The 27,154-nt window shown below is 55.4% G+C and overlaps 1 protein-coding gene across 1 annotated transcript; it reads left to right on the plus strand.

Annotated features, from left to right (window-relative positions):
• The first annotated feature begins 4,908 nt into the window (after window positions 1-4,908).
• CA4 (carbonic anhydrase 4) lies at window positions 4,909-13,465 on the plus strand. Its single transcript, XM_045985978.1, has 8 exons — window positions 4,909-5,102; window positions 9,517-9,570; window positions 10,338-10,493; window positions 11,152-11,297; window positions 11,414-11,512; window positions 11,780-11,846; window positions 11,987-12,153; window positions 13,153-13,465. Exons 1-8 carry the CDS (start codon window positions 5,045-5,047, stop codon window positions 13,345-13,347), a joined length of 942 nt encoding a protein of 313 aa, XP_045841934.1. The 5' UTR covers window positions 4,909-5,044; the 3' UTR covers window positions 13,348-13,465.
• The last annotated feature ends 13,689 nt before the right edge of the window (window positions 13,466-27,154 follow it).

Below are 27,154 nucleotides of genomic sequence, written 5' to 3' on the forward strand. Positions count from 1 at the left end.
GTGTTCCCTCTCTCATTGTGTCTCCTATGTCAAATAAATAAATAAAATCTTTAAAAAATATATTTTTTTTGTAAATATCAAATTGAGGGGTGTCTGGGTGCTCAGTCAGTTAAGCATCTGTCTTTGGCTCAGGTCATTATCCCAGGATCCCACATCGGGCTCCCTGCTCAGCAAGGAACCTGCCTCTCCCTTTGCCTGCCACTCACCCTGCTTGTGCTCTCTCCCTCTCTCACAAATAAATAAAATCTTTTAAAAAAATAATAATATGTCAAATTATAAAATAGTTGCCTCTGAGAGAGGTTTTTGGTGACTTACACACACACACACACACACACACACACACACACGCACACACACACACACAGCTCTGAAAGAGCCTGTTCTCCTCCCGTGGCTGCATCCTGAATCAAGGAGGGAATGTTCCCCTTTCCCCCAAGCCTGCCTTTTCCTCCCCACCTGGTTTCACCCTCATCATCCTCTCTGGAGTCCTTCTGCCACAAAACCAGAATGTGAGTGAATACACTTGGAAAATCCAAAGCAGCTCTGATCCCAGCCTCCTGCTGGTGTGAGCCTGGATTCCTGTGGTTGAGACACAGAGAGGAGAGGGGACAGCCCTGGGGGAGTTTTCCTGAACTCTCTGCAGGGCAGGAGCAGAACAGACGTCATCCCCACTGCTGGATCATGCCCCATGCGTCTTCCTGCTCTTACTATTTCAGAATGTTCAGCGGAAGAAGTTTCCACCAACCCGTCCACGAAGGAGGTTCCTACCCTGCCCCCATGAGAGCCTCCAGCTCTCTCTGCCCCCTCCCTCTTCTCCCCCTGGATTCTCCCCATAGACCAGAGAAAAAGGGTAGGCGTGAAGATAAGGGAAGAGGAACAGCAGCTTTCGCAGATGCAGGCAGGAAGGCTTTCTTGTCTCTGCTAGAATATGGCAGAGATCCAAGGCGGGGAGTGGTGGAGAGGAGAATATTGATTAAGCCTTCTTCTGCATGTGGGTTTCATCTTAATGTCCAGGGATACAAACCTGGACATGAATTATCTGCTAATCTGAGGAGGCCCAGAGGGTGCAGAAAACAATGGGAGATGGAGGCTGGGGGTCCCAGTGGGCGGGAGGTGTAGGTGTTTGCGGGAGGGAGGGTGAGATGGCATGGAGAGAGTATGGGGAGAGGAGCCGGAGACCAGCGTTCAAATCTCGGCTCTGCTGTCTTTGCTGGGTACCTTAGGCGAGTCATTGCTCTCTCTGAGCTTCAGCTTCCTCTTCTGTAACTCTAGTAATTAAGGATCACTGTCCCTTTCTAGGGCCGAGTGATACTCTCTGAAGAGGTTTCCTGACCTAGAAGATCAGGCTCTTAAGATCTACCTCCTCATCAAAGGAAGAGTAGTCCAAACTTCCAACCCTGACAAACAGGCGCTATCCATCTGCTGGCAAATACCTCCCCGATCCTATCTCTCTGCTCCCTTACCTCCTCCTTGGGAGTCTATCCACGGTGCTCTATGCCTCTTCTCATTCTGTTCCCTCTGGCTGGATTTCCCTTCCCTTTTCGGGCTCTGTCTTCTCGTCTTCTAATACTCAAATTGGATCTCATCTCCTCCAGGAAGCCTTCTCGGATTCCGCACCCACTGGCTGGGTTAGGCGCCACTCCTCTGGACTCCTATACAATGGAGGGCATTTGCTTACTGGCTAGTAATTACAGCTGAGGTTTACTGAGCACTTACTGAGTGCCTAGACCTCTACAAGGCTCTTTACTCAGCATCACAGAGTTGGAGCCTAACACACCATGCGAGGGAGGTGCGATCTGTATCCCGTCTTCCAGGACACTGGAGCCTGAGGGAGGTGAAGGGTGAGCGGTGGGGCTGGGATGCGAATGGAGGGCAGTGTTGCTCCAAGGCTGGTTCTACACTTCTGCCTTATACTCCATCTGCCCACCTTGCTGCCTGAACATGGGTGCGATGGTTTTCTGTTTAGGGATACGTGCTCGTCCTTCCTCTGACCTATGAACCCCCTCACACCAATCAGAGTCCCAGCAAGGGCTGAATCCGAATCTCATGCTCTTGTGTCCACGCAGTTGGGACCCAGCTTCCCTCTTCACCCTTCTTTACCAGCTCCCTGGGTCTTGGGAGTCCAGGAAGAGCCTTTCCGGGGCCTCGCTCCGTGTCCCCTCCCACCTGAGGCCACATCCACACCTGTCCAGGGTCAGATTTAATCCAGGTAAAGGTACCTCTGTTTAGAGGTCATGGTCACATGTGCTCCTGTATCAGCCTGGGCCAGCCAACCTCAGGCGCAGGTCACAGAATTCTCCCAACAACCTAGGGGGAAGATAGGGGTATGATTTTCATTTTGCAGATGAGGGAACCCAAGTCTCAGCTGTCCTCACAGAGCACGTGGGTGGCCCCAGAGGGAGCCCAGTGTGGTGTGTCCTCAAAGTCCTTCAGCTTGGCCACGGCCTCCGTCCCCCTCCAGACCAGGCTGTGTGGGTGCACATCCCCAGAGGATGACAACTGTGATTCATCTCGGAGGCTGCCAAGGGGCAGTGGCTGCACCCGGGAACCGTGAGGAACGTTGTGGAAGTCTGGGCTAGACTGGGGATGGCTCACAGCTGTTTCCCAGTATCTATTTATTGGCACAAGGCCAGGTGATGATTCCTACTTTATAGATGAGGAAGCTGCAATCAGAGGGGAGTTGGAAAGCTGCCCAAGGCCATGCCTGAGTTAGAGGAAAAGCAGAGACTCAAATGCAGGACACGTGGGGGAGCCTGGGCAGAGTAAGAGGAAGGAGGCTGCGCCGGGGCTGGGGCCAGTGGGCCTGAGCTGACGGCTTTATGGGTCCTGTAAGTCACTGAGACAGGACAGGACCCACCCCTGCTCTAATGACCCCTGCTTGAATGAGGGCTTTGTCGCCTCCAGGGGAGCGGGGCCCTGGGCCTGGACAGGGACAGGTGACTAGTTAATGGGAAGCCAGGGCAGCAGGGCTAGGCTGGGAGATAAGGCTGGGAATGTTACAGCTAGAAGTGGGGAGCCTCTTGCCCCGTCTAACCTTGGGGAGATGACAAGGCTGCGCCCTGACCTCCCACATTGCCCACATACAGCCTCTGGGGTGGCTCTGAAGGCACATTCGTGAAGTCTTGCCCATCAGGCTCCTCCCACATGAGCTTATGCCTCAGAGGGGACACCACACCAGAGCCTGGCTCGCCCCATCTCCCAGGCCCCCACCTAGTAGGGGGCACACTCACAGGGTGGGGCACACGCACAGGCGTAGAGCTGGATTACCTAGGGGACAGCTCCTCCCACCCATTCTTCTCCCTGGGAGGCCCCAAGGGGATGGACTTTGAGGTGGGTCCAAAGGTCACTGATCAGCAGCCCCTTAACCCCACCAAAGGTTTTCAATCTCTCCTGCCAGTCAGAGGCCTGGCCTGGGGTCACGCAGACCCCCTGAAGTGCATTTCATTCCCAGGAATAGGGTTCCTCCCCACTCCGTTCTTCAGTCCTGAATAGCCCTGTGGACATAAATCCACTCCCCAGAAAAGGCTGTAGAGTGTGGAATCCCTCCCCTGACTGCAGTGGAGACAATAGAACCCTAAACCCCAGGAGGTGGGTGCCCCCTCCCCTCTCTGTAGGATCAAAGCTGTTCCTTGAGGCTGTGATCCTGGGCCAGGATGGAGGTGGGGGTGCAGGCGGGGGTGGTTACAGCCAGGACTCTCACCAAGGAGGAAGCCCCTTTGCCTGGAGAGTTCTAGGGGAGGCAATCTCTCATCAGAGGTCCCTAGCCTAGGTTCAAAGGCTGGTGGGAGCAAAGAGGTTGGCAGCGGATGGGGAAGCGACTAGACCAGAAAACAGGGGCTTCCTGTTGATGAAGGGGGCCCAGGCCCACTGCCTGGTTCCCTGTCCCTCTTCCCTACCCGAGTCTGAGCTTTCCAACCCCCTACAGAAGCCCCCACCCGATGTGGGACGCACAGTACCTAGAGCCATCGTGGAAGAGTCTAGAGGCTCTGCAGCAGGGGGGTGGCAGCCAGGAGACTGAATACCCCTCCTGAGACCAGAAGCAGCTTCCTCTCTATGACTCCCCTCAGCCCTGTCCTCCCAAATGCTAGGGCTTCCTTGGAGGAAACTTTCCTTTCCCTGGACCCCTCTGAAGATCCTGGCAGCTGAGAGAACTAGGGATCCACTCAGACCCCTATCTCTTCTCTTCCCATCTCATCTCAGGGGTCTGGGCGCCTCAACAGGAGCCAGTCCGGTCCCTCTGACCCCACAAGCTTCTCTTCTCTCCCTGAGTCCCTTGGGATCTATTTCTCAGTCCGGCCCCTCCCCGTTCCCCCTTCCTGCTCTGGCCGTCGCAGAAATGCTCACAACGCGGTTTAGGGGCGTCTTCATTCCGTGTTGGAAAAAGAGTCTTTGGTCTGCTTAGAAATTAAGTTTGGAGCAGCCTGAGAGGAAACAGAAAAGAGACCCAGAGAATCAGCGACCACAGCCTGGGGGAGAAAAGCCAGCCCTCTCTTTGGGGACACCGGATTCAAGAAACACCAGCACACCTCCCTCATTTGCACCATCCTCGGGAGGCTGTCTGCACCGGTTCACCTCCAGCCCAAGGTCCTGGCGGACGGCTACTCAGGCGAGAGGGCTGCGCTGGGAGTCCAGGCCAAACCGATCAAAGGCAGGAACCCGGGCACCCATCCTCGTATGGATCAAGTACCTCGCGAGGTCACCACCCCGTTCTCAAACAGGAGACCAGGTGTGATGTGGGCGGGCGGCTCCGGAGGCAGGAGCGAGAGGAGCGGCGCTGGCGGCGGGGGCGGGGTGGCGGTGGTGGTGCGGGCACGAGGCACAAGGTGGCCCGGCAGGGGGTGGAAGCGGAGGATTTCGGCGCAGGGACAGGACGCGGGGAGGGGAGGCTCCGCCAGGGGGAGGAGCCGCTACCCCCGTCCCGCTGTCGGGGTTCCCTCCGGTCGCAGCTCCGCTATAAAACCCGGGGCCGGCATGATCGCGGCACCCCCGGAGGCCTCCTCGGCACGCGACCCCCGGCTCCGCGGCGTCTTCGCTCCTGTGCGGGATGCGGCTGCTGCCTGCGCTCCTGGCCCTCGCCGCCGCCCGGCCCTCGGCCAGCGCAGGTGACCGCGCGGGCTCCCGTCCGGTCTCCGGGCGGGCGGCCCCTCGGCGTCCCCAGCCGCAGTGCGGGCAGGGCCCGGGGCGCGGGGCGCTGGGCGTACGCGGGGCTCGGGCTGGGTGGGCACCACTGTGGCGACGGGGCGGGAGGGCGGACGGGGCGGATAGGACCGACGCGGCGGATAGGACCGACGCGGACCCCTGCGCCCTCCCGAACGGCCACATGCGGCCGCGGAGCGCTGCGTGCGCGCGTGTGCGCCGCTGCTGGGGTGGCGGAGCCCCGCGGCGCTCTGCCCGGCGAGCGTTCGAGTCAGTGATGTGGATGCTTCCCCGCCCCGCCTCGACGCGCGCCGCCGTTCTCGCCCTTTCTGGCGCTGCACGCGCCTTTGGTCCTCAGCCCGTCCCTGCGTCGCTGTCTGTCCCGCCGGGGCTCAGTGCTGAGGGGCTGCCCCCCCGCCCAGAGCACGGGAGGCCCTGGCTTTTCCGCTTCGCACCCTGGGTTCCTGGTCGTCCCCTTTCCCCTCTCCAGCGCCGCATTGGGAGCTTGTGGCCAGGGGAGACACTAGGAGACCCGAGACCCTGACCGAGCCGGTCTTTCCGGCCAGGGTGATTTTCGTTTAAAGATTAATGATGTGGCCGAGCTCTTAATTATTCGCCTAGGTGGGAGGTGGCAGGAGTTGTGTGTTAATATTTGATAAGGAGCTGAAAGCGCCTCCAGCCCCACTGCTGGGCACGGGGATCGGGGGAGGAATCTTTTCTGGGACCCCACAGGGGACCATCTCCTCTGCAGGAAGCCCCTATCTGCCAGTCCCCAGCTCAGCTACCCCCCCGTTGGAGTCCGATGGCCCCCCGTTGGAGTCCAGCTGGCCAAACGTTCTCTCCAAAGCTAGATGCTCCCTTCCGGGAGTCCTGGAGTGGGGGGTGAGGGTGCCCTCCCTCTGCAGCAGAGGAGAGAGTATGTGACTTTTGCAGGAAAGATTTAGCTGGGGTGTATGTGTGTGTGTGTTGTGGAGGGGATGAGGGGAACCTTGCAGAAATTACTCGCTTCTTCCCAGGAGAGGAGTAAAGAGGAGAGATGGGATGTGACAAAATTCATATTTAAAGTTGGAATTTGGAAACTTACCTAAGCAGCTGGGCTCAGAAAAAGAGAAACACTTCACAATTAATTCTGTTGCTTTGTAGCTGTGTGGCCCTAGCTAAGTAACTTCACTTCAGTTTTCTCACAATATAGAGAAAGTAATTCTGACTTGAGGGGTTTTAAGGGTTCAGGTGAGCTAGTGGGTGTAAGTGCTTGGTGTGGTACTTGAGGGGCGCATGGCAGACACCCCATGCCTGATGGCTGCCTGGGGCCAACCAGCCAGGAATCTATCTCAGCTGCCCCCTCCTACAACCTGTTCTCCCTTAAGTGCTGGGGCTTTCAGACTGGAAACTGTCTCAGGACCGGTCTCCCTCCACCCATTTCATCCCCTGGGACACTTGAGGCTGGAGAGGGACCAGGATACACATCCGACAACCCAGAACATCTGCTGTCATGGAGGGAGGAGGAGAGGAGAGGGAGAGGAGTCATAGGACTCTTTGGGGCCCCAGAACCCTGGCCAGGAGTTGCTGAGACTTTGCCAGGACATACTTGGGTTTTGCTGAGCTGGTTTCCAGGATTCCTTCTTCCCCACAGAGTAGGAATGTAGAGTGAGCGAGGTCCATCAGAGAGAACTTCTTGGATCACCAAGAAAGGTCCAGGGGGGGCAAGTGGAGGGTGGGGGACAGTGGCTGGGTGATTGGTGATGGTTGTGAGGTTTGCAACTGCATTCCTGGTCAGGGTGGGTCACCTAGGTAGAACCCGGAGCATGGAGCCAAGATCTGTCTGCGGAGAGCCCCTCTCCTTCCCAGGCCCCCTGAGACAGCAGGCTTGTCGCTATTTGCAAGGGCAGCCCTCTCATGAATACAGGAACCTGAGCTGGTTTGTGACCCTGCCACCTCAGCCCAGGGACGTAGACCTGACCCCTGGCCTCATCAACATTGTTTTCCTGGTTCTTGCCTCCCGAAGAGGGTAGTTACAGGAGCATTCAGCCACACAGGTCAAAAGTCTCCACAATTAAGACAGTGAACCAGAGGTCACCCTTACAAAACCAGGAGTTGTAGCCAGAGTCAGGGAAGAGCACATTCCTGAGAATGGCTCAGCCTGAACCAGATGGGCCCTGGGGAGGCCGAGAGGAGGGTCCACCCTTCAGGACTCTGACTTCAGCAAGGCTTCCCCTGGAATAGCTTCCTTTGGGGCCTCCCGTCAACCTTGGAGGCCCCTTCTGCCTTCAGGACCTTTGAGAGGGGAAGACATGGGTGAATTCTGACAAGGAGGCTTTCATGGTTGCAAATGGGCTCCATCCAACCATCGTCTCCTCAGACACTGAGCAAAGTCCTGGCTGGCCCAGTGGCAGTTCCCTCTGCCTGAGGTAGGATGGAGGGCTGGGGAAAGTTGAACTCTCCTTCGGAGATGAAGCAAGAGCCAGAGCCAGGACTGAATCAGGTGAGCGGGCTCCAACTTCCGAGCTCTGGCCACCTGCAGAGGAGGGCCCGGGAGGTGGGGAAGTGGCTGCAAAGCCCTGTCCAGGGCAGAGAGTGGACCATGATGGGGAAGAGAATGCAGGATCTGGCAGACTCTGAAAGAGGGGGGAGCAGCAGAGCAGGCAGCGGGGAAGCCTTTGACCCAGAGCCGGGAAAGCAAAGCTCTAGCTGATTCTGAGGGGCCTGGAGTGAGAAGGTGCCCCGTTTTCTGGGGATGCTCACTCTCCTGGTCTGGAACCCCTTGTCCCCTTCCCTCCCGAGAACCTGACCACCTCCTGGCTCCTGCCTCACCCTAGCCTCATTCCGGAGACCCCAGAGGAGGTGGACGGAGGCAGCCCCAAGAGGAGGAGGCGGCGGATGTGCTCAGAGGCCTCAGCTCAGGCTGAGTGGGAAGCTGTGCTTTTCTTAGGAATTTTCTCATCCCTGAGTTCTTTCCAGCTCACTTCATTTCTCTCCTCCCGGCCCAGCCTGAGCTTTGGCCATCTGCGCACTGATCTGAGGCCAGGAAAAGGAAGGACTCACTGGGGACTAACTGTGCGGCAGGCTGCCTGGACTACTCCACCGTCTCTCATTAACTCCCACAGCCCGAAGAGGCGGATGCTATTAGCTCCATTTGACAGATGAGAAAACTGAGGCTCAGGGAGATTAAGGTGACTTGCCCCTAAGTGGCCCAGCAAGAATTCCAGCTCTGGGTCTGCCACAGCCTTCCCCCACCACCTTAATCGATAGACTATAATGGTAGAGCAGTTTTAGATTTAGAGAAAAACTGAGCAGAAAGCACAGAAGGTTCCAAGGCACACCGCCTTGGCAGACCCCTTTGGTGGGTAAATCTTGCACTTAGTGTCGTGTTTGCAGTGCGACCTCTTCTCAGGGTCTCTGGCCCTGAACCACCGCTGGGATTAGAACCTCAATCTGAGGGCGCCTGGGTGGCTCAGTGGATTAAGCCGCTGCCTTCGGCTCAGGTCATGATCTCAGGGTCCTGGGATCGAGCCCCGCATCGGGCTCTCTGCTCCGCAGGTGAGCCTGCTTCCTCCTCTCTCTCTGCCTGCCTCTCTGCCTACTTGTGATCTCTCTCTGTCAAATAAATAAATAAAATCTTTAAAAAAAAAAAAAGAAGCTCAATTTGACCCCCATGTACCAGGATTGCAGGGTGGTGGGACAGGGTTTGAAAAGGCCCGACTACCATCCCTGGTGGGCTGTGAGAGTTTAATCCAGAACGGGTCTTAATCACACAAGAGCGTGCGTGTTCCAGGGAAGGGCTCGTCTAATCTCCTCCATCATCCCGGATCAAGTCTGGGAAGGCAGCCAAGCTGAACTCAGCTCTCTTGTCCCAGGAGGGGAGACTAGGACTAATCCTCCTCCTATCCTCTTGCCAGAACCTCCCTTCCAGGTTTGGGGAGGGAGATACAAGGGAGGAGGAGGAGGAGGAGGAAGAGGCCGACAGCAGCTGGAGGAGAGTGTCAAGGCCAGGCCCTGGGGTAGAGGTGAGGGCCTCAGAGGGCCTCCCTCAAGAGTGGCTGTTTTTCCCAAGGATCAGTGCCCTGGGCACAATAACCAGTCGATCAGCTCTGGGTCTGGACTTGTGGGGTCTGGCTGCTTCTACCACTTCCGTCCCCATTCCTGTACTTCCTCAAGTCTCCTTCCTTTGGGCCTCGGTCCCACACTGCAGGAATGCTCCATCCCAACCCAAGGGGTCTCTGACCCTGGGGATATTCCTAGTCTTTGACCCACTGTGTACACACACACACATATACACACAGACAGTGTTGCTTATGTGCACACAGCTCCAGTCTATTCCTAGACACACGTGTGCACAAGTGCACCGACACAGGCCTCGTGTCCTTCCTCTCTCTGCTCCAGAGTCACACTGGTGCTACGAGATTCAAGCCAAGGCCTCCAACTATACTTGCTTGGGTGAGTACAGCAAGTCTCGGGGACGGGTTTTCTGTGTCGGGGGACTGCCCAAGTCAAAATGAAAACCCAGGGAGGGCGGGAAGGATCAGGGTAATGATCCCCCCCAGTCAGCTATCAGTTACTCAAACACATACACACACGGGCACGTGTGCATGGATTCGCACATAATAGTCCTGGTGCTCGGAGGACAGGGAAGGTAGAGTGACCCGAAGCTTCCCTGGCATCTCCCGTCGCTGTCCCTAAGAGGGGAAGTGTTCTATCAAACAAATCAGCAGTTGCATCAGTTATAGAGACACTTTTTTTTTTTCAAGTTGGCTCCCTGCCCAACGTGGGGCTTGAACTCACAACCCTGAGATAGTCACATGCTCCACCAACTGAGCCAGCCCGGCGCCCCCTGTTTTGCTCTTATAATGAAACAGAGAGTTGGTTCTGTTCCAACGACTCCTCTTCGGGTGGACCTGGAAGGTTGTCCTTGGCATTTTTTTCAACTGTGGCACAATTTCCCTGCCGTCGGCTCTGCGGCTGCTTCTGCCGTGTTCCAGGGACTGAACAGTGCTGCCCCCTCCCCAAGTCCCAACCACACCCATGTCCAGGGCAGCCTTCCCCGCCTCCAAACCCTCAGATCATACCGTCAGTCAGCGCCCCTTTTCCCAGACCCCTCCAGGGGACCCCACTGTCAGCTGCCAAGCACTCTCCCTTCCCCCTCCTCGAATCCGAGGAGGGGGCGTGTGCCCCTGACTCTCAGCCGGCCCCTCCTCCCTGCTCAGGGCCTAGCCAGTGGGGTGAAGACTGCCAGAAGAGCCGCCAGTCCCCCATCGACATTGTCACTACAAAGGCACAGGTAAACCCAGACTTGGGACCCTTCTCCTTCTCTGGCTATGACGAGAAGCGGAATTGGAAAGTCCAGAACAATGGGCATTCAGGTGGGTGTCGGGCGGTGGGGTGGGGGGGACCTGGGCTGGCATGGGCAACTGGTCCGGGGACCCCTGACTTCCAGAGGACTGGGCTGGAGGTGCTCCTCCAGGCCCACCTTGGCTGCCGAGGGGCTGCAGAGCCCGGGGCTTTGGCGAGACGCTTCCCAGTGGCTTCGGTGCTTCAGTGGGGGACGAGCAGCATCCTAGGAAGAGGGAACAACACGGCAAAGGCACAGAGGCGTAGAGCGTCTTGGGGTGTTCAGAAGTCATGTGTGGCACTGTGTGCCTGGGGGCAGAGAGCGCAACTAGGGCGGGCCTGGGTCAGGCTAGGAGCAGCTGAACTAGGCCCAGGGGCAGGTCACCTCAGGGCTGAGGAGTTTGGCCAGTCCCTTGAGGAGGCCCGGGCATCAGGGAGGGGCTTGATGTCGGGGAGGGGCTGGGCTGAGGTGCATGTTTGGGGCCGTGGGGGGGGATGTGCAGAGGGAGAGCTGGGCCCGGGGGCCACAGGGGGCCAGCGACGGTCTGGGCTGTGCCACCCGTCCCATCCCATCCTGTCCCTGCCGCCCAGGACTGTTCCCTGTGAAGGGCGGGAGGCAGAAGAGAAGGCTCTGTGTGAGTGGGGCTCGAGAGGGTTGTTGGGGACTCAGCCCCGTCTTGTGCCCTCCAGTGATGGTGCTGCTGGAGGGCAAGGCCTCCATCGCTGGAGGAGGACTGGCTGCTGGGTACCGGGCCACGCAGCTGCACCTGCACTGGTCCGAGAAGCTGAATGGGGGCTCAGAGCATACCCTCGATGGCAGGCGCTTTGCCATGGAGGTGAGGGCCCTTCTCCAGGGTGGCGCGTGGCTGGGCTCTGGGTGGGCCTACCTTGGGTGAGAAGGGCGCTCCAGTCCCCTCATAGGTCCTCTCTCCATTCCTCTCCCTGCCACCAGATGCATGTAGTACACGAGAAGCAGAAGGGGCCGGCGAGGAACGAGAAAGAGGCCCAGGATCCCAAAGATGAGATTGCGGTGCTGGCCTTCTTCCTGGAGGTGGGACTCTCATTCCCCAGGGGCTGAGGGGCTGCTTCTTGGGATCAGGAGGTCTGGGATTCCAGAAAGGCAGGAAGGGGTTGGGGGACCCTGACCTCCCCTCTGTTTCTCAGCAACTTGTATAGCCCCAGGTGGGGAGCCCAGAGGCTCTCAGGGCCTCAGTCCCAGAAGCTTCCTGCCCTCCCCAGCCCGGACCAGGAGAATGGACTTATGGTCAGCACTGGCTCCCCACAGGTCCCTCTCAAGCCCCCTTCCTTTCTGTTCCAGGCCGGATCTGAGGAGAATGATGGCTTCCAGCCCCTGGTGGAGGCGCTGGCTTATGTCCCCAGACCCAGTGAGTGGCTGGGGGGAGGGGAAGGGAGGAGACTTCTTCCTACAGAGGAAGGGCCAGGGTGATGCGGTGGCCTGGGCTCTCAGGGATCCCCGGCTTCCCCCACCCATCGACGGTATCCTCCCTACCTACCCCCGCCCCAGAGATGAACACCACGATGAAAGAGAGCATCAGCCTGTTCGACCTAGTCCCCAAGAAGGAGAAACTGAGGCATTACTACCGCTACCTGGGCTCCCTTACCACTCCAGGCTGCAAGGAGACGGTTGTCTGGACCGTGTTCCAGGAGCGCATTCAGCTCCACAGGGATCAGGTACATAGGGCTTGGCCCAGGGTACAGCCTCCCACTGCCCAGTTCCCCAGAAACCATCCCTCTGGATCCTCACAGAGGCCCCCGGGGCAGCGGTGGGCATGGGGCAACCCCAGGGAGCTGAGGTCCTGTTGGTTGAATCCCCAAGACACTCCCCAGGGTATGACAAACAAGAAAGCTCTTGCCTATCCCCGGTTCGAGGGCTGGCGGGGAGGCTGTGGCAGGAGCCCTCAGAAAAGGCTTCCCCCCGCAAGTAGGTGGGACTGGTCCTGCGAGGGCAGGGAGCTGGTGTCCTGGGGAGAGAGGGAGGGCGAGCCAGGGGGAAGGGCTGGGACTGGCCAGGAGCAGCCGAGAGAAGACCAGTGCAGCCACAGTAGGAAAACAGTCCATTCATTCAGCAATGGTACTCAAGGCCTTACAAGGCTCCAGGGATACAGCCGTGAACCCAAGGGCCAAATCCCTGCTTCAGTGACACTCTCCGTGCTGAACAGCAATTTTCAAAGGGTGGTCCCTGGTCCAGGGGCATCAGGATCATCTAGGAACTTGCTAGACATTTGAATTCTCAGACCTCGCCCCAATGCTCCAGACTCAGAAACCCTGGGGATGGGGCCTGGCAATGTGGGGCCCAACAAGCACCCACCCGGCCCCACCCCGCCCTGCCATGATGCTCATGTACTTAAGTCTGAGAACCACTGTTCTATAGTAACAGCAATAAGACAGCAGTGATCCGTGCTTATGGGCCCTTAAAACTGTGAGCTGTGTGTCCATCTGTCTAAGGGAAGCTAAGCACTCTACATCCTTATTCTTTTCATCGGCACAAAAACCTGAGAGCTAGGGAAAAAAAAAAAAAAAGAAAATAAAAAAGAAAAGAAACTTGAGAGCCAGGGATTCCAAAGCCCTAAAGAGGGCTCAGACAGGCAAGGTGACTGGTCTGGGATCACACATCAGGGAGCATAGCTCTGCTTGCTCCTGGCTTCGTGCTGAGTCCTGCCTCTTCCACAGATCTTCGCCTTTTCCAAGAAGCTGTACTATGATAATGAGCAGAAACTGAGTATGACAGATAATGTCAGACCCTTGCAGCACCAGGGGCAGCGCTCCGTGTTCAAGTCTCGGGCCCCAGGACAGCTGCTGCCCTTGCCCTTGGCCACCGTTCTGGTCCCCACGCTCACCTGCCTGATGACTGGCTTCCTCCGATGAGCAATCCCTTCTGGACACTTGACCTCTGCTCTCAGTGTGTAGAGGCCTGGGGCCTCCATTCCTCAGGCTTCCTCGCATGGATTTTGATGATGATTAAAGGGATATATTTTTGGAGAAACCTTTCTCGGGTCTATTTTTAGTTCCCATGACCATCCCTGCCCTGTTCCCCTCAACCTGCCACCATTTCAGGGAAGAGGCCTGAGTCTTGGAAGTTCTTCCTAGCAGGGACTGCCAGGCACCCCCTCCCACCTTTGTAAATAAACTTCCTGTCTGTACCCCACTTGGAGAGATGCAAAGACAGTTCTGAATTCCAATACCAAGAAAGTCCTGGAAGTTCCAATCCAGCCTCCTCACTGTATAATGGGGGAAGCCAGAGCGCAGGAAGGAGAAAAGGCTCGGTGGAGACCACACAGTGAGGCTCTGGCCAAGGGGGCTCTGCCCCCTGCCCAGCACTGTCTCCTCGGGACTCCTCTGGGCTGCAGAGCACAGGTCGTGTGTGGGTGCAGCCTAGGGAAGCCAGGTGCCACGGTGTTCATTTATTTGCCCAAATATTTTTTGAGTGTCTATGTTCTAGGCACTGGAGATATGGCAGGGAAGACAGACAAAAAATGCCGGCCCTCCTGGGGTCGCCGTCTAGCTGGAGCTGCTGGAGATGAAATATACACAGACAGCATATCAGAGGGCAGTAAGAGCTATGGAGAAGGATAAACTGGGAAGGGAAGGGGGTTAGGGAAGGTCTCAGCAGGAAGGAGTCTCCGGACGACTTGAAGGAGGCCAGGGAGGGGAACCATCTGGGAACCAGCAGGTGTCCCTGTAGGGAGGGAAGGGCGACGGTCAGAGGAACAGCAGGCAGGCCAGCTCAAGTGGAGAGAGGGAAGGGGAAAGCCCTCCAGAGAACTGGAGGGCAGAGAAGGGGAAAAGGTCAAGGGGAAAAGGAGAGGTCAAGTGTGTGGGGGGGCAGGAAGGGCTTGTAGGAGGCCAGTCTAAAGATGCTGGTTTTGAATGGGAGAGAGCTGGGAGCCTGGGGAGGCTAGAGCAGAGGGGCCTGATGTGCTGCTTTGGGGGAAGCAGGGGCTGCAGGGGTGAGGAGGGAGGGGAGGCGGCTGCAGTGATCCCGGAGCTAGCTCGTGGTCACAGGTGAATAGACAGGACACTTTGTGAGTGAGACCGGGGGTGGCAGGTATGAAGTGGAGGGTCTAGAAAACTGAGAGACAAGGAGATGAGGGCCCCAAGGACAGGTCCCAAGCCAGGCAAGCAGGGGTCAAGGGGCCCCAGGCTCTGGGATCTCATCATCCAGGGAGGGCTGGACTGTGGAGTATCAGCTTGGGGAAGGGGAGGAGAATGAGCCTTGCTTGGTGAAGAAGGGTCCCTGGAGGGCTCTAGCAGGTTCTACCATCTGGAGGTGGTGAACTTCCCTACAGGAATGTGCAAGCTAGTCAGGCACTCAAGGGATTCCATTACCCGGGGCTGGAAGCCCCTCCACGCCCCCCCCCCCCCACCTCCCGCAAGCCAGTAGTCTCTGGAGGTGAGCTGGCTGGTAGAGGTGACCTCTACGCCTTCTGCTGCCCTCTAGCTCTCAGAGAACCTGACCCCCCCAACTCCCCCTGGACTTCCCCCTGCTGCCCCCCTCGGCCTGGGGGAGAGGGAGGAGCTTGCCCTCCCCTTTTCCCCTTCGTGACCAAGAATAAGCACCCCTCCCTTCGCAGTGATCACGTAGTCATGGGGGGGGGGTGTTACCGTCACCATGGCAACAGCAGGCAGCCTGTGTCAGCAGGGGGTGTGAGGATACCAAACCTGTTCTCTTTGGTTCCTGGTGCAGCCTGTAGGGGATCTGAGATTTGACCTGAACCCTGCCCCTCCCACCCAAGGTTCAGGGCTCTCAGAAACCCCCACGGTGCCCCCCACCACTTAGCCCCACCCTCACCCCTGAACAACAGGGTAGCAAGACCCAGAAGTCCCCCGCTCTCTCCAAGGGTCTAAAGGAGCCCAGGGGTAAGGCGCATGACCCTCCCTCGTCACCCTGACCCCACGGTAATAAACCTGGCCAGTGGGTGCCAGAGCACGCTCAGGTCCCAGGGCTGAAACCTCTTCCCTTTGTGTCCGCCCTTCCTCGTGCCGAAAGCCCAGTAAGTGCTGTCAGCCTGTGATTCATAGCAAGGTCATTCCTGGCCAGTCCCTGCAGGAGCCATTCCTGGAATTGGCCCCCACACCCTGGAGGCTGAGCCTGATGGGCAATCCCTCTGTAGGGTGTGTGTGTTCTAGAGGGCCTCCTCTCCCGCAGCCGTTCCGTCCTTCCGTGCTGGGCATGACCCCATTCTAGAGAAGGTGCTCCCTCTCTAGAGACCCAGCCTGGCTCCTGACACAACTCTGCCAGAGATGACGGGAGGCGACCAGGAGTCCCCTTCTCCAGAAACAGGGCCCAGCGTCCCCTCCGCACAGCCCTGCTTTCATTTACTTCTAATGCCCCTTGGTCACTGCGCTGGGCATACAGTGTGTACTCACACTTCACTGTGACCGGAGAGGCCTCAGCGCCGGCTGGTTTTGGTCACCACCCGACTTCTCTGAGGCTGCTGGCTCCAGCACCGAGCATGGCACACATTCCTCCAATGCCCGCTGCGGGTCCAGCATGGGCCTCACTGCAGTCCTGTAAGGGCAGTACGACCGCAGACGCAGACGAGATGCCGAGGCACAGGGAGAGGTTAAGGTGATGTGGGAAACCAAGGTGGGAGAAAAATTCTTCAGTTTCCTTACGACTTACAGCCCATTGACGAGTCCTTGAAACAGGCAGAATGACATTCCTCTAGGGACTCAAAATGCCTTGGTGTTGACTGTTGGATAAAGGCAAAAGGCAATCTTAGGCTGACCCTCCAGGATCCCGAGTCTACTTTAAACATACAGAAATGCCTTTGGAAGCTCCCTTTATCTCTAGCCGGCCACCCTGAGATCCATGTTAGGAACCCTCCTCCAAGCATACCGGCCCACTGATGTGCACCTGACGAGTCTCTTGACAGAGGGTTTACTGAACACTAATAAATGACCTTTTCGTAACAATAGCTAGCCAGCCCCCTCTGGATCCTGGAAACATTGTTTCCAAAATACCTTGGAGGTCTGTCTTGTCCTGAAGCTCTTCCCAACTTGCCAGTATAGAACAGGCCACTCCTCCTGACCCCGGTGCCGCTCTTTCTGCCCACCGGTCCTGTCCCTGTGCTTTAATAAAGCCACCTTTTGGCACCAAAGACTCCTCAAGAATTCCTGGCCGTTGGCTTTGAACTCTAACATCTTTCCTACATCAAGGGGGCCTGTCAGAATTTGGGGTCACTTCTCTGTATCTCCTCGGCTCCCACTTGTGACCTGGGGCAGTTCGCAGGAGGACAGATCTTCTGACCAGGCGTAGGGTGGAGTCCACAGCACCCTGTCCCACCCTGTCCCACCCTGTCCCTGCTGGCTGCTCTGTATCCCCGATGGCTCTCTCTCTGGACTCCCTCTGGCCCCCTGTTTAGATTTGGCATCTGGATGGGAGCCAGGGTCTAAAAATACTCCCTATGTGTTTAGATGATTCTTGGAAAATAAACTTCCCCATCTTGGCTCTCCGTTTGCACACTTGCTGGCCGTGTTTCCTGTGGCTCTGATCTGACTGTGTGTGCGGGGTGCAGTGTTGGGAGGGGTGGAATGGGAGGGTGGGGAGAATAGAAGGGTCTATAGGGGCCCAGAGTCACAGTGAAGCGTGCACGTGGGCACAGGTATGTGGAAAGGCCACTCTGACACCAAACTCTGGGGGGTACCTAAACAGAGTCCCCGTTACGGATAGTGCCCCCGTGTGGTATGACCCTGAGACTGTGCATCTGTGTGGGAAGACAAGGAAGCTGGTGGCATGCGGGCAATGCCTCCCTGCTCTGGGCCTGTTTAGCCATCTACAAGATGGGCTAAGCTTGACCTTTCCATTTAACTGGACCTAGCTGTCTTCAAGCTCCGGCCGGTGACCTTGAGAGCAAGGCCGGGCCCATCTCTGCGGGTGGGGCACTGCTCCCGCTCCTCCAATGACACAGCCAGCAGCCCACGCAGTTTGTTTATCTGAGTAGGGACAAAGGCATTATCTCCTCTAGGGACCGAGGACACGTCCCTGGGCCCAGGCGGGCCTGGGGAGGGGCTTCCTTTGGACGAGAGCTACAGGACAGGCGAAGTCCCGAGCCAGTTCCTTCCTCTGAGTCCTAGCCCCAGCTGAGAATGGACACGTGGAAGGCTCTTCACATTCCAAGTGTCGCCTGCTCCAAGGCCTGGGAGGATAGGCGGAGGGCCGGGCGACAGGGGCGGGCTAAAGGTACATTTTGATCTTTCAGCTAGATTTAGTCTTTCAACAAACACGATTATTTCCTCTGTGACAGGGGCTGAGGATTTGGGTAGAAAAAAACCCAGTCTGTGCTCTTCCCCCAAGACTCCTGGCCACGGGGCAGACACAGAGGGCACAATACTGCCAGCTCTACAAAATACTCCCATGGAGCATGGGCCCCAGGGCCACAGACCTAGACCTGAGTCTTCTTCCACCACTGTGAAAAGCAAGTGAGGAGCCTTTGATAACTTAATTCACCTTCCTGAGCCTCCGTTTTCCTCACCCGTAAAATGGGGGTGATGATGGTATTTACTTCATAAGGACATTGTCACGATGAAACCAGATGCTGGCCGAGAGGATGTATTCCATAATTTGTAGCTATCATGAGGATTCTTTTTATTACAGGGAGCACTGAAGTTTGGGTAGGAACTACAGATGGAGAGAAATAGGCCACTTCCAGGGATGGGGATAGGAAAGAGTGGGGAGGGGTCCGAATTCTGAGGAGTGATGCCCAGATTTGCCTCTGTGATGGGGAGCAGAGATGAGGTGGGGTGGCAGTCCTGAGGAGCCTGCTTCTCCATTCAGACATTGGGTCACGCCCCCCAGCACTGCACCCACCTGGGTCTCTGCAGGGCTCACGTTCCCGCCTTGCTGGGTAAGGGTCCAGGGTAGAGTCGGGTTGAGCCTCCATAGAGCTCCTGCTGCGGAATCCATTTCCCTTTCCTCCGGGCCTTCCTCGGGAGCTGCGGATTACCGGGTGTGCCCTCTGACGGGTCCCTTTCTCTATTACTGGCTCTGTCCCTGGTCGTCCGTCTTGTCTGGAATTGCTGCAGGCTCTCCCCAGCACCTGATCTGCACCTACCTCAGATTGCCTGATAAATCTGAATTTCAGGGGCGCCTGGGTGGCTCAGTGGGTTAAGCCTCTGCCTTCCGCTCAGGTCATGATCTCAGGGTCCTGGGATCGAGCGCCATGTTGGGCTCTCCGCTTGGTGGGGAGCCTGCTCCCCCCCCACTCTCTCTCTGCCTGCCTCTCTGCCTACTTGTGATCTCTCTGTAAATAAATAAATAAAATCTTAAAAAAAATTTTAAAAATCTGAATTTCAGAGAAAGAATTTTTAAAGTATATCTCCAAAATTGCATTGGGCTGACTCATACTAAAGCATTTTCCAGTGTTCATCTGCAGCTGAACTTGACCTGGGTGTCTTGAATTTGTATTTACCAGGTGTGGTGACCCTACTCCCATCCCACCTAGTTCCCAAAAACTGAGGCCGAGAGGGAAGGGTGGACAAAGGGTCAAAGACTGAGCCACCACCATCCCCTGCTTGACCATCCCCCTCTCCCTCGCGCCGGCCGCACCTTCCAGGAACTGATAGCTCTCTGGCTGAGGGTTTTCCCCCTGCCTGGTTCAGGCTTCCTGGTGGGAGGGCAACCTGGTACACCTGGGAGCAGGCGCTTCTGCCAGTGGACTTCCTCCTCACAGTTTTCTAAAGACTTAAGAGAGGTCTGTGCCAAAGAAATTGATGTGGGAAACAAAGTGGAAGAAAAATTCTTCAGTTTCCTTTCTATTTACAGCCCATTGACAAGTCCTTCAGACAGGCAGAGTGACATTCCTCTAGGGACTCAGCTGCCTGCATGCTGACACTTTGATAAGGGCAAAAGGCATCTTAAGCTGACCCTCTAGGATCCTGGGTCTGCTTTAAACATGCCAAAATTCCTCTGGAAGCTTCCTTTATCTTTATCTCTACCCCGAACCAAGATACCTGTTAGGAATCCTCCTCCAAGCATGTGGCCCACTAATGTACATCTGAAGGGTCGCCTGATTGTACTGAACAATAAAAAATGAACTTCCCGACAAAAGCTAGCTCCCTCAAGGTACTAGAAGCCTTGTTTCCAAAATGCCTTTGGAGGTTTGTCCTGTCCTGAACCCCCTCCCAACTTGCAAGTATATAATCACCACCACCCTTTACAACCCCAACGCAGTTCTTCTGCCTACGGATCCCGTCCCCATGCTTTTTTTTTTTAAAGATTTTAAAGATTTTATTTATTTATTTGACAGAGAGATCCCAAGTAGATAGATAGTAGCAGGCAGAGAGAGGGAAGCAGGCTCCCCGCTGAGCAGAGAGCCCGATGCGGGACTCGATCCCAGGACCCTGAGATCATGACCTGAGCCGAAGGCACCAGCTTAACCCACTGAGCCACCCAGGCGCCCCTCCATCCCCATGCTTTAACAAAACCATCTTTTTGGACCAAAGACGTCTCAGGACTCTACCTTGGCTGTCGGTTTTGAACCCTAACATTTTCTTCATCAGTAATCTCATCCCTTTTCCTTGGGTCTCTGCTTGATGCCAGCCTCCCGGCGCTGGAGTGCCAGGACCCCTTCCTGAGCTCAGTTCCCCCCAGCAGACCAGCCACCTCACACAGAAGGGAGCCCTCAGGCAGGATTTGGCTGCAGTCTCCAGGTGAGGTCAGAAGGGGCCCGGTGCCAGGGTTTTATTAACAAAGTGAGGAGAGACTCATGAGGTGCAGAACCCTGTGGGAGTTGGAATGCTCGCGTCAGAACCTGGAGTACAGGAAGAGCAGGACCCAGACACCAGCAGGCAGCTGAGATCTTTCTGTCCAGCTGCCGCCCTTCCTCCGGTTCCTTTCACCTTGTAATCACCTGATCTGTTTCACTACCTTCAGCTGTCATTTGCATGCACTATTTCACTGAATCCTGACAGTAATCTTTAGAACAAAAGCCTGCGCTGGCACCGTCTTTTGGGGACAGCAAGGATTTTCATCTGTTCTGTTGACTATTTGTGGGGGATGCTGTCCTGCACAGCTCAGAGCCCTAGGGACACCTGGTCCCCCTGTGATGAGTGCTGGTGGGGGCGCAGATGCCTTCAGTTGTTGCCCTCTCTGGAGAGAAGGAAGCCCCTCACTCAAGGTCACGCTCCTTTCTGCAGCAGCCTCCAACCAATAACTGATCAGGTTAGATGTACGGTTAGCCCAGCTCGGGGTGACACCAAGGAATCATTCCAGCTTCTGAGCTCTAGGTGGGGCCAGTCAAGGTGACGACTGGGCCTGTGTGGTAGCTCCCTCTCTCTTGTTCCAGCCCAACCCTGCTTTACTCTCTTCCACAGGTGTAGGTCCTAGAGGCACTTTTTTTTCTTTTTAAGATTTTTTGTTTATTCACTTGACACAGAGAGAGAGCTCACAAGTACGCAGAGCAGCAGGCAGAGAGAAGGGGGGAAGAAGGCTCCCAGCCGAGCAGACAGCCCAATGCGGGGTTGATCCCAGGACCCTGAGACCATGACCTGAGCCCAAGGCAGAGGCTTAACCCACTGAGCCATTCAGGTGTCAGAGAGGCACTTTTAAAAAAAAAAGATTTTTGGGGCGCCTGGGTGGCTCAGTGGGTTAAGCCACTGCCTTCAGCTCAGGTCATGATCTCAGGGTCCTGGGATCGAGTCCCGCATCGGGCTCTCTGCTCAGCGGAGACCCTGCTTCCCTTCCTCTCTCTCTGCCTGCCTCTCTTGTGATTTCTCTCTGTCAAATAAATAAATAAAATCTTTTTAAAAAAAAAGATTTTTATGTATTCATTTGCTGATGGGGGTCGGTGGGGAGCACCGGCAGAGGGAGAGGGAGCAGCAGACTCACTGCTGAGCAGGGAACCCGATGTGGGGCTCCGTCCCCGGATCCCGCAATCATGATCTCATTCAAAGGCAGATGCTTAACTGACTGAGCCACCCAGGCGCCCCTTAGAGGCACTTCCTAATAAACACCTTGTGCACTGAACTCTGTCAGCTCCCTGGGGGGCCGACCTGCAGGACTGGGGTGCATCAGTACCCATAGAGCCTAGAGCACATAGTAGGCTTTCAATCAGTATGGGCTTGGAAGAATCCTGGGATAGGCATTGCTAGTCCTGACTCCACACAAATAACGCTTCACTAACAGGAGCAAATATTTATTCAGGCAAAACTGTGCAACATACTTTATATCTCACTTAATCCTTAACACAAGATTCTGAGATGTGTGTTGGAAGTCCTTCCACGGAAGCTTGCAATCAGAAGCCACCTAGCCAGCCAGAGACACGCTGTTCCCTCCATCTGGAACACTCGCCCCTGGCCCTCCCTGCCTGCCTTCTTCCCATGAGGTTTACACACCAGCCAAAACACCCAGCTTAGAGCTGACTCATCTGTAAAGCCCTCCTCAGTGTCAGCTCCCCTCCATCTCCCCGACCAAGACCCCCGAGCTGACTCGATGGAGGACTGGAGGGTTGCCTCTTGGCCATCCGAGTATGGAAGTGCCCCATCTTGGCCGGCCACACAGAGGGGGGAGCAGATGTTTGCAAGATGAATGAATTTGAAAAAAAAAAAAAAAAAAAAAAAAAAAAAAGATAGCAAAAACACTGAATTAGCAGGCACCATTCCAGGGCTGGAACTAAATATTTACCTTGCCCACGGGGCAATCCTGAGAGATAAGCCAGGTTTTCTAAGCTCTATTTACGCTGACTTTCCTTCTGTGACTGACACAATCAATCCGGGTTTGTTACAGTTTGAACAGCTGTTTCCACATGTAGGGCCTGGGCGTAGGAGATACTTGATCCTGGGCTTTCACTGTTCCCCGACATAATGCATCCTCCTCAGGGAATCTGTTTCCCAATCGGTGGCCCGAGGTGCCTGGGCTCCTCCGTTCCGTGGGCCCAGAGCAGGCACCGTCTCCACAAGGCTGCGGGTCAAACAGAGGCTTCACTCCAGTGCGGATTGTGTGTTCACGTGCAGCCACGGGGTTAAGGGCTGTATCAGGAGCTGCTTGGGGTATGTAGGACGGTCTTGCCGGGGTCTACCGCCTGCGTGGTCTCCTGGGAACAGCTCTCCAGGGAAAGGCACTGGTGTGACATGCTGGGTCCAAGTAGAGTCGAAAGGGAGGACGGACTTGGGAGTTCAGTGTGGGGTTTATCAGTCAGCCTCTGGAATTCACACTGGGGTCTGCCAGAAAGAAAACCTCAGGCCCAAAATGGAGCCACTTACGTTAAGAGCCCAATGTCAGCAAACCAAGACTTACTACCTAACCTAACTGCAGCTTCAGTGCCCGTGGGATTGTAACCTTTAACCAGTCGGCCGGGAATTTCCCGGTCAGCACTAGGAAATGTACTGATAGACCCTTTCCGTTCCCTTGGAAGAAGGGTGACCTTGCCTAAAACAATGCATTCTTTGCTAATAATTTCCTTTTCTTCTGTTCTCTGCCTTTGAAAACCTTTTCTTTCCTGCAGCTCAATGGAGCTCTCCTCTACTTGTTAGACACGATGCGGCCCGATTCATGAATCAATTAAGAAAGCCAGTTAGAACTTGAAAACTTACTTGGTTGAATTCTTGTCACTCAGCAGGTCATAAAAGTAACGGAAGTGGCCCACGAAGCTGGAAGGAGCAATCCCAGCTAAATGCCGACGCTTGCTCGTGGGGGGCAGGCAGCTCTGCTGTGGGGACACTGGTATGAAGGCCCAGCGAACAGCTCCCTCCCTGGTGTCCACTCTGTGAGGGGACATTTGGGGGAGGCAGTGGTGGTATTGCATGAGAGAATCAGGGATTGGAGGTTCCTCCTCAGGGGACATCACATGACAGCCGAGAGGATTAGCTTAAGACGAATTTGAGATACCCTGGGGAGGCTGCCTTCCATATGTACACGGAGCGCGGGGGTAAGAGGAAGATGCCGTGACGCCTGTGTCATCACAGGGACCGACCGTCCATTCACAGAGCGTGAGGCTGCTGTGCGGGGCGGGCACAGTCTGTGTGGGCGGGAGACGCTGCTGTGTGCCTTCTGCTGAGAGTTCAAGTTCGGGGAGCGGGCGGGCCTGTGATCCAGATGAGGAAGAGGGTTTCCACAAGGAACATCAGTGCAAACAGGGAAACTGAGGAAATGTTTCATCCGAGCCTCTGCCAGGCGCCGAGCCCGTGCTGCCACCCCTGGGAAGGTAGTGCTTGGGCAGCGCAGCAGGCCTTGACCTCGACGTCGCTTTTCACATCAGTTTGCATTGACGGTGCTGATTTCCTCAGGGTCCACACTGGGCATGCTTCTCTCTCTCCCTTCCTTCCTCCCTTCTCCTTCCTTTGTTGTCTCTCCATTTCGCTCTTCCTCGCTCTTTCTTTCTTGACATATATGGGTTTCCCTCGCTATCCAAAAGTAGAGGCTTCCTGGGGTGCCTGGGTGGCTGTCAGTTAAGCATCTGACTCGTGGTTTTCACTCAGGTCGTGATCTCGAGGCTGGGAGATCGAGCCCCATATTCGGGCTCCGTGCTCAGTGGGGCATCTGCTTGGGGTTCTCTCCCCCTTCGCCCAGCCCCACCTCTAAAAGCAAAAGCCAAACTAAAGCAGAGTATTCCTCTGAAACCTTTCACAAACGGAAGTGGTGTGAAGCGAAGGGTATTCCCCACCTTTTGAAAGTTCATGTTACACCACTGAGCTTTCACGAAAGACCCACGTCCGTATGGTAGTGGCTTTTTTCATAAAAGTGAAAATCCTCTTTGGAGGTCTTCTGGTTCGCGAAAACAGGTGTTCTGTAAAAGGGAAGTGACATAACTCCGACTTTCGGAAAAGTGGGGATACGTGTATCAGTTTTGGGTTGAGATCTAGCATTTCTATTATTACTGAAGAGGAGAGAAAAATCAAAGTTGGGCTCATTAACCCTGGCGGGGAGGTAGGGGGTGGCGGTGTGGAGAGAAAGACAATGGGCTGCGTCTCTGGGACTCAGCACAGCCAGGACTGAATGGAAGGCAGCTGAGGAGTCCGCCTGCTGTGTGACGGGCCTGCCACAGTAGCTGTATAGACATGTGGTATTCGGTTTAGAGCCCTGGCTTACAGGCCCAAACACCTGGGTAGAAATGGTTTGGCTCAATTGTTCTCCCTCCCTTCCCGGGAAAAGGTCAGGAAGGAAAAGGCCCCAGCTTGGGAGAGGAGGCATTGTCCTCAGTGGGTTAAGCATCGTCAGGTAGCCCGGTCTGGCAGGGGGCCAGTGGGGAGCAGGAGAATCTCAGGGCTGCTCTGGCTGGTGGCTACCTTCCCAAGAAGAGCTCACGCAATCCTCATCTTTCCTGTCGTGCCTCTGGAACCATCACATCCCTATCAAATCCCTGTTAAGATATATTCCGACACTTCAAAGTCCAGTGTGGAGCTGCAGGCCTTGACTTGACCCAGAGTCCTTTCTCTCTCCTTCCCCAGTCCCTCCTCCCCTCTTACGTCCTCCTTCCTCCCTCTGTCCAGCTCCTCAGGTCACTGGGCCACCAGAAGTGGAGAGAACAAACCTAGAATATCATCTCAGACAAGAGTCACCTCATGGCTGTTTGCTCCCAGCAGTTTTTCATCTTCCAGGAACAACGGGAGGAGGCTATTTTTCGGACACCTACTTCCTCCTCTTATGTAATAATATTTCATATTTGCATAAGTGATATCAGTTGTAAAAGGGTTTCATGTTCACCTTTTTTAAAATTTATTTACTGAAGTAATCTGTACATCTAACGTGGGTCTCAAACTCACGAACCCAAGATAGGGAACCCAGGCTCCCTATCACTTTCACTTTCTCCTTCAGTGCTTACCACAACACTATAATGTAGTCAGGGTCATGGTGACCCTCATCTCTTGTCAAAGAAGCCCACGGGGGTTGTTCAGAGAGCCGGGTTGGTGAGCACGGGGAGACGTGAGGAGAGTGGTGTGCCTGGAGAGGGAATGGAAAGCTCCACAGCCTTTCCTGCATCCCTTGCCCAATGCATCTAGCGGTTTCTGAGCTGTGTATTTGCGTAGTCGGTTATTAAAAAAAATAAAAAAAGGCGGCCACAGGGCCTCAGAGTTCTTCACCATCTTGCCAGAGGTTGCTAAGTGGCAGATCATAGACTCCAGTTGAGGCCGAAGTGAGGTGGTATAGAAGCAGCCAGATTAATCTGGGTTTGAATTCAGCTTGGAAACGTTCCATCTGTGTGACACTTTGGACAAGAGACTTAATTTTGAGTCTCAGTTTCCTCAACCATAAAAAGGAGAGATACTGCATCCCTCATGTAGTGAGCATTTAATAATGAACAAGATGTGCACAGCATGGGATCTGGTCAATGGTGAATGTCCACTGAATGTCGAAGTGCCCCTTTGAACTCGTCTTCCGCTTCCAAGTGCAGGCCTGTCCTTCATGCCCTACAACAGGTGCTCAGTAAGCAAGTACTTGATGGATGAGCAGTAACTCCCCTTCCCCACCCCTCCCAAAATTTGAGGATGTTTACTCAGAGCTCCAAGCACAGGGAGCTCTGCAAACAAGGAGTGGCAGCAGTAACTTTCTCCAGCTGACACAGTGGAAGGTCACAGGCCCTGGGCCTGGCTTCCTGTAGCCCGCCAGCCACAGGGGCTCCAGATGCTTGCTACCTGCGGTCTCTGCAGGGAAGGAGGCGGGCCCTCACTCTCTCTAGTTGTTGGCTGTCTTTTCTTCCCTCCCCAGATGTCCTGAGGATAACAAAATAGCTTCAGAAAGGTCCATCCTGAGGCCAGTCATTTCCAGCAGACCAAATGAGAATTTCTACTGTTGCTTGGGACAATCCTCTGGGACTTCCTCAGGCCTTGCAGGACACCTTCCTATAGGCTTAGAGGGTGCTTTAATGCACATCTGAGCCCGCACGGGTTGTTCAGGCAGCACCCCATCTCCCACCCTCACTTCAACCCGAGCGACTCCAACCTCATCTGCTCGAGCCACCAGCCCTTCAGAGCAAATGGAGTTGGAAGGGTCCAGTCCCAATATTGTTTCAAACTAAAAGCTGGAGACCACTGACTTAATGCAACCCCTTCATCATTCACAAAGGGGCCTGAGGTGCCGAGGAGACAAGTGACCTGCTCAAGGTCATACAATTCTTCAAGGAGCATTAAAAACACTGTGGACTAGATCTCTAGTCCACTGCTTTCTGGGGTGGCAGCTAAGATGACTAGCCTGAACTTGAGGCTACAGCAGCCTCTGACAACCATAGGCATCTCCTAATGCATTCCCGGAGGCTCTCTGCTGATCACCAGTATGGAAGTCCCCGCCCCTCTGTTCGAGCTACAATCCCAGTGAGCACTAGGGTTTAGCCATCAATAGCAGAGGATCCTGCCAGTGGAGAACTAAAGAAGCCCGCCTCCGTGATTCCACAAAGCTTTAGATACCCCAACAGCTCACTCTCCTTTCCGCGCCTCCTCTCCTCCATTCTCTAGGCCACATTCAGCTCCTCTCTCCCACCTGCCTTCTTCCTTTCCAAAGCCCTTCTAAGTGTTTCTACCATCTCCGGCCCGATTCTTTTTTTCTTTTTCCTCCGCTTACTTTGATTTTTTGGAGCACTTTAAGCCCAGCAGCCTTCTGCGTTCCTGTTGGGCTCATGGTAAGGTTCAAAGTCTATTATCAACAGAAATTTCAGCAAATGGGGATTGTGTGTATGAAAAAGAAAAGTTAAATGACAGCAAACAAAAACTGGTTTACAATAAAATGGTCTAGATGTACTGT

The sequence above is a fragment of the Meles meles genome, chromosome 18 (assembly GCF_922984935.1).
Source record: "Meles meles chromosome 18, mMelMel3.1 paternal haplotype, whole genome shotgun sequence".
Lineage (NCBI taxonomy): Eukaryota > Metazoa > Chordata > Mammalia > Carnivora > Mustelidae > Meles > Meles meles.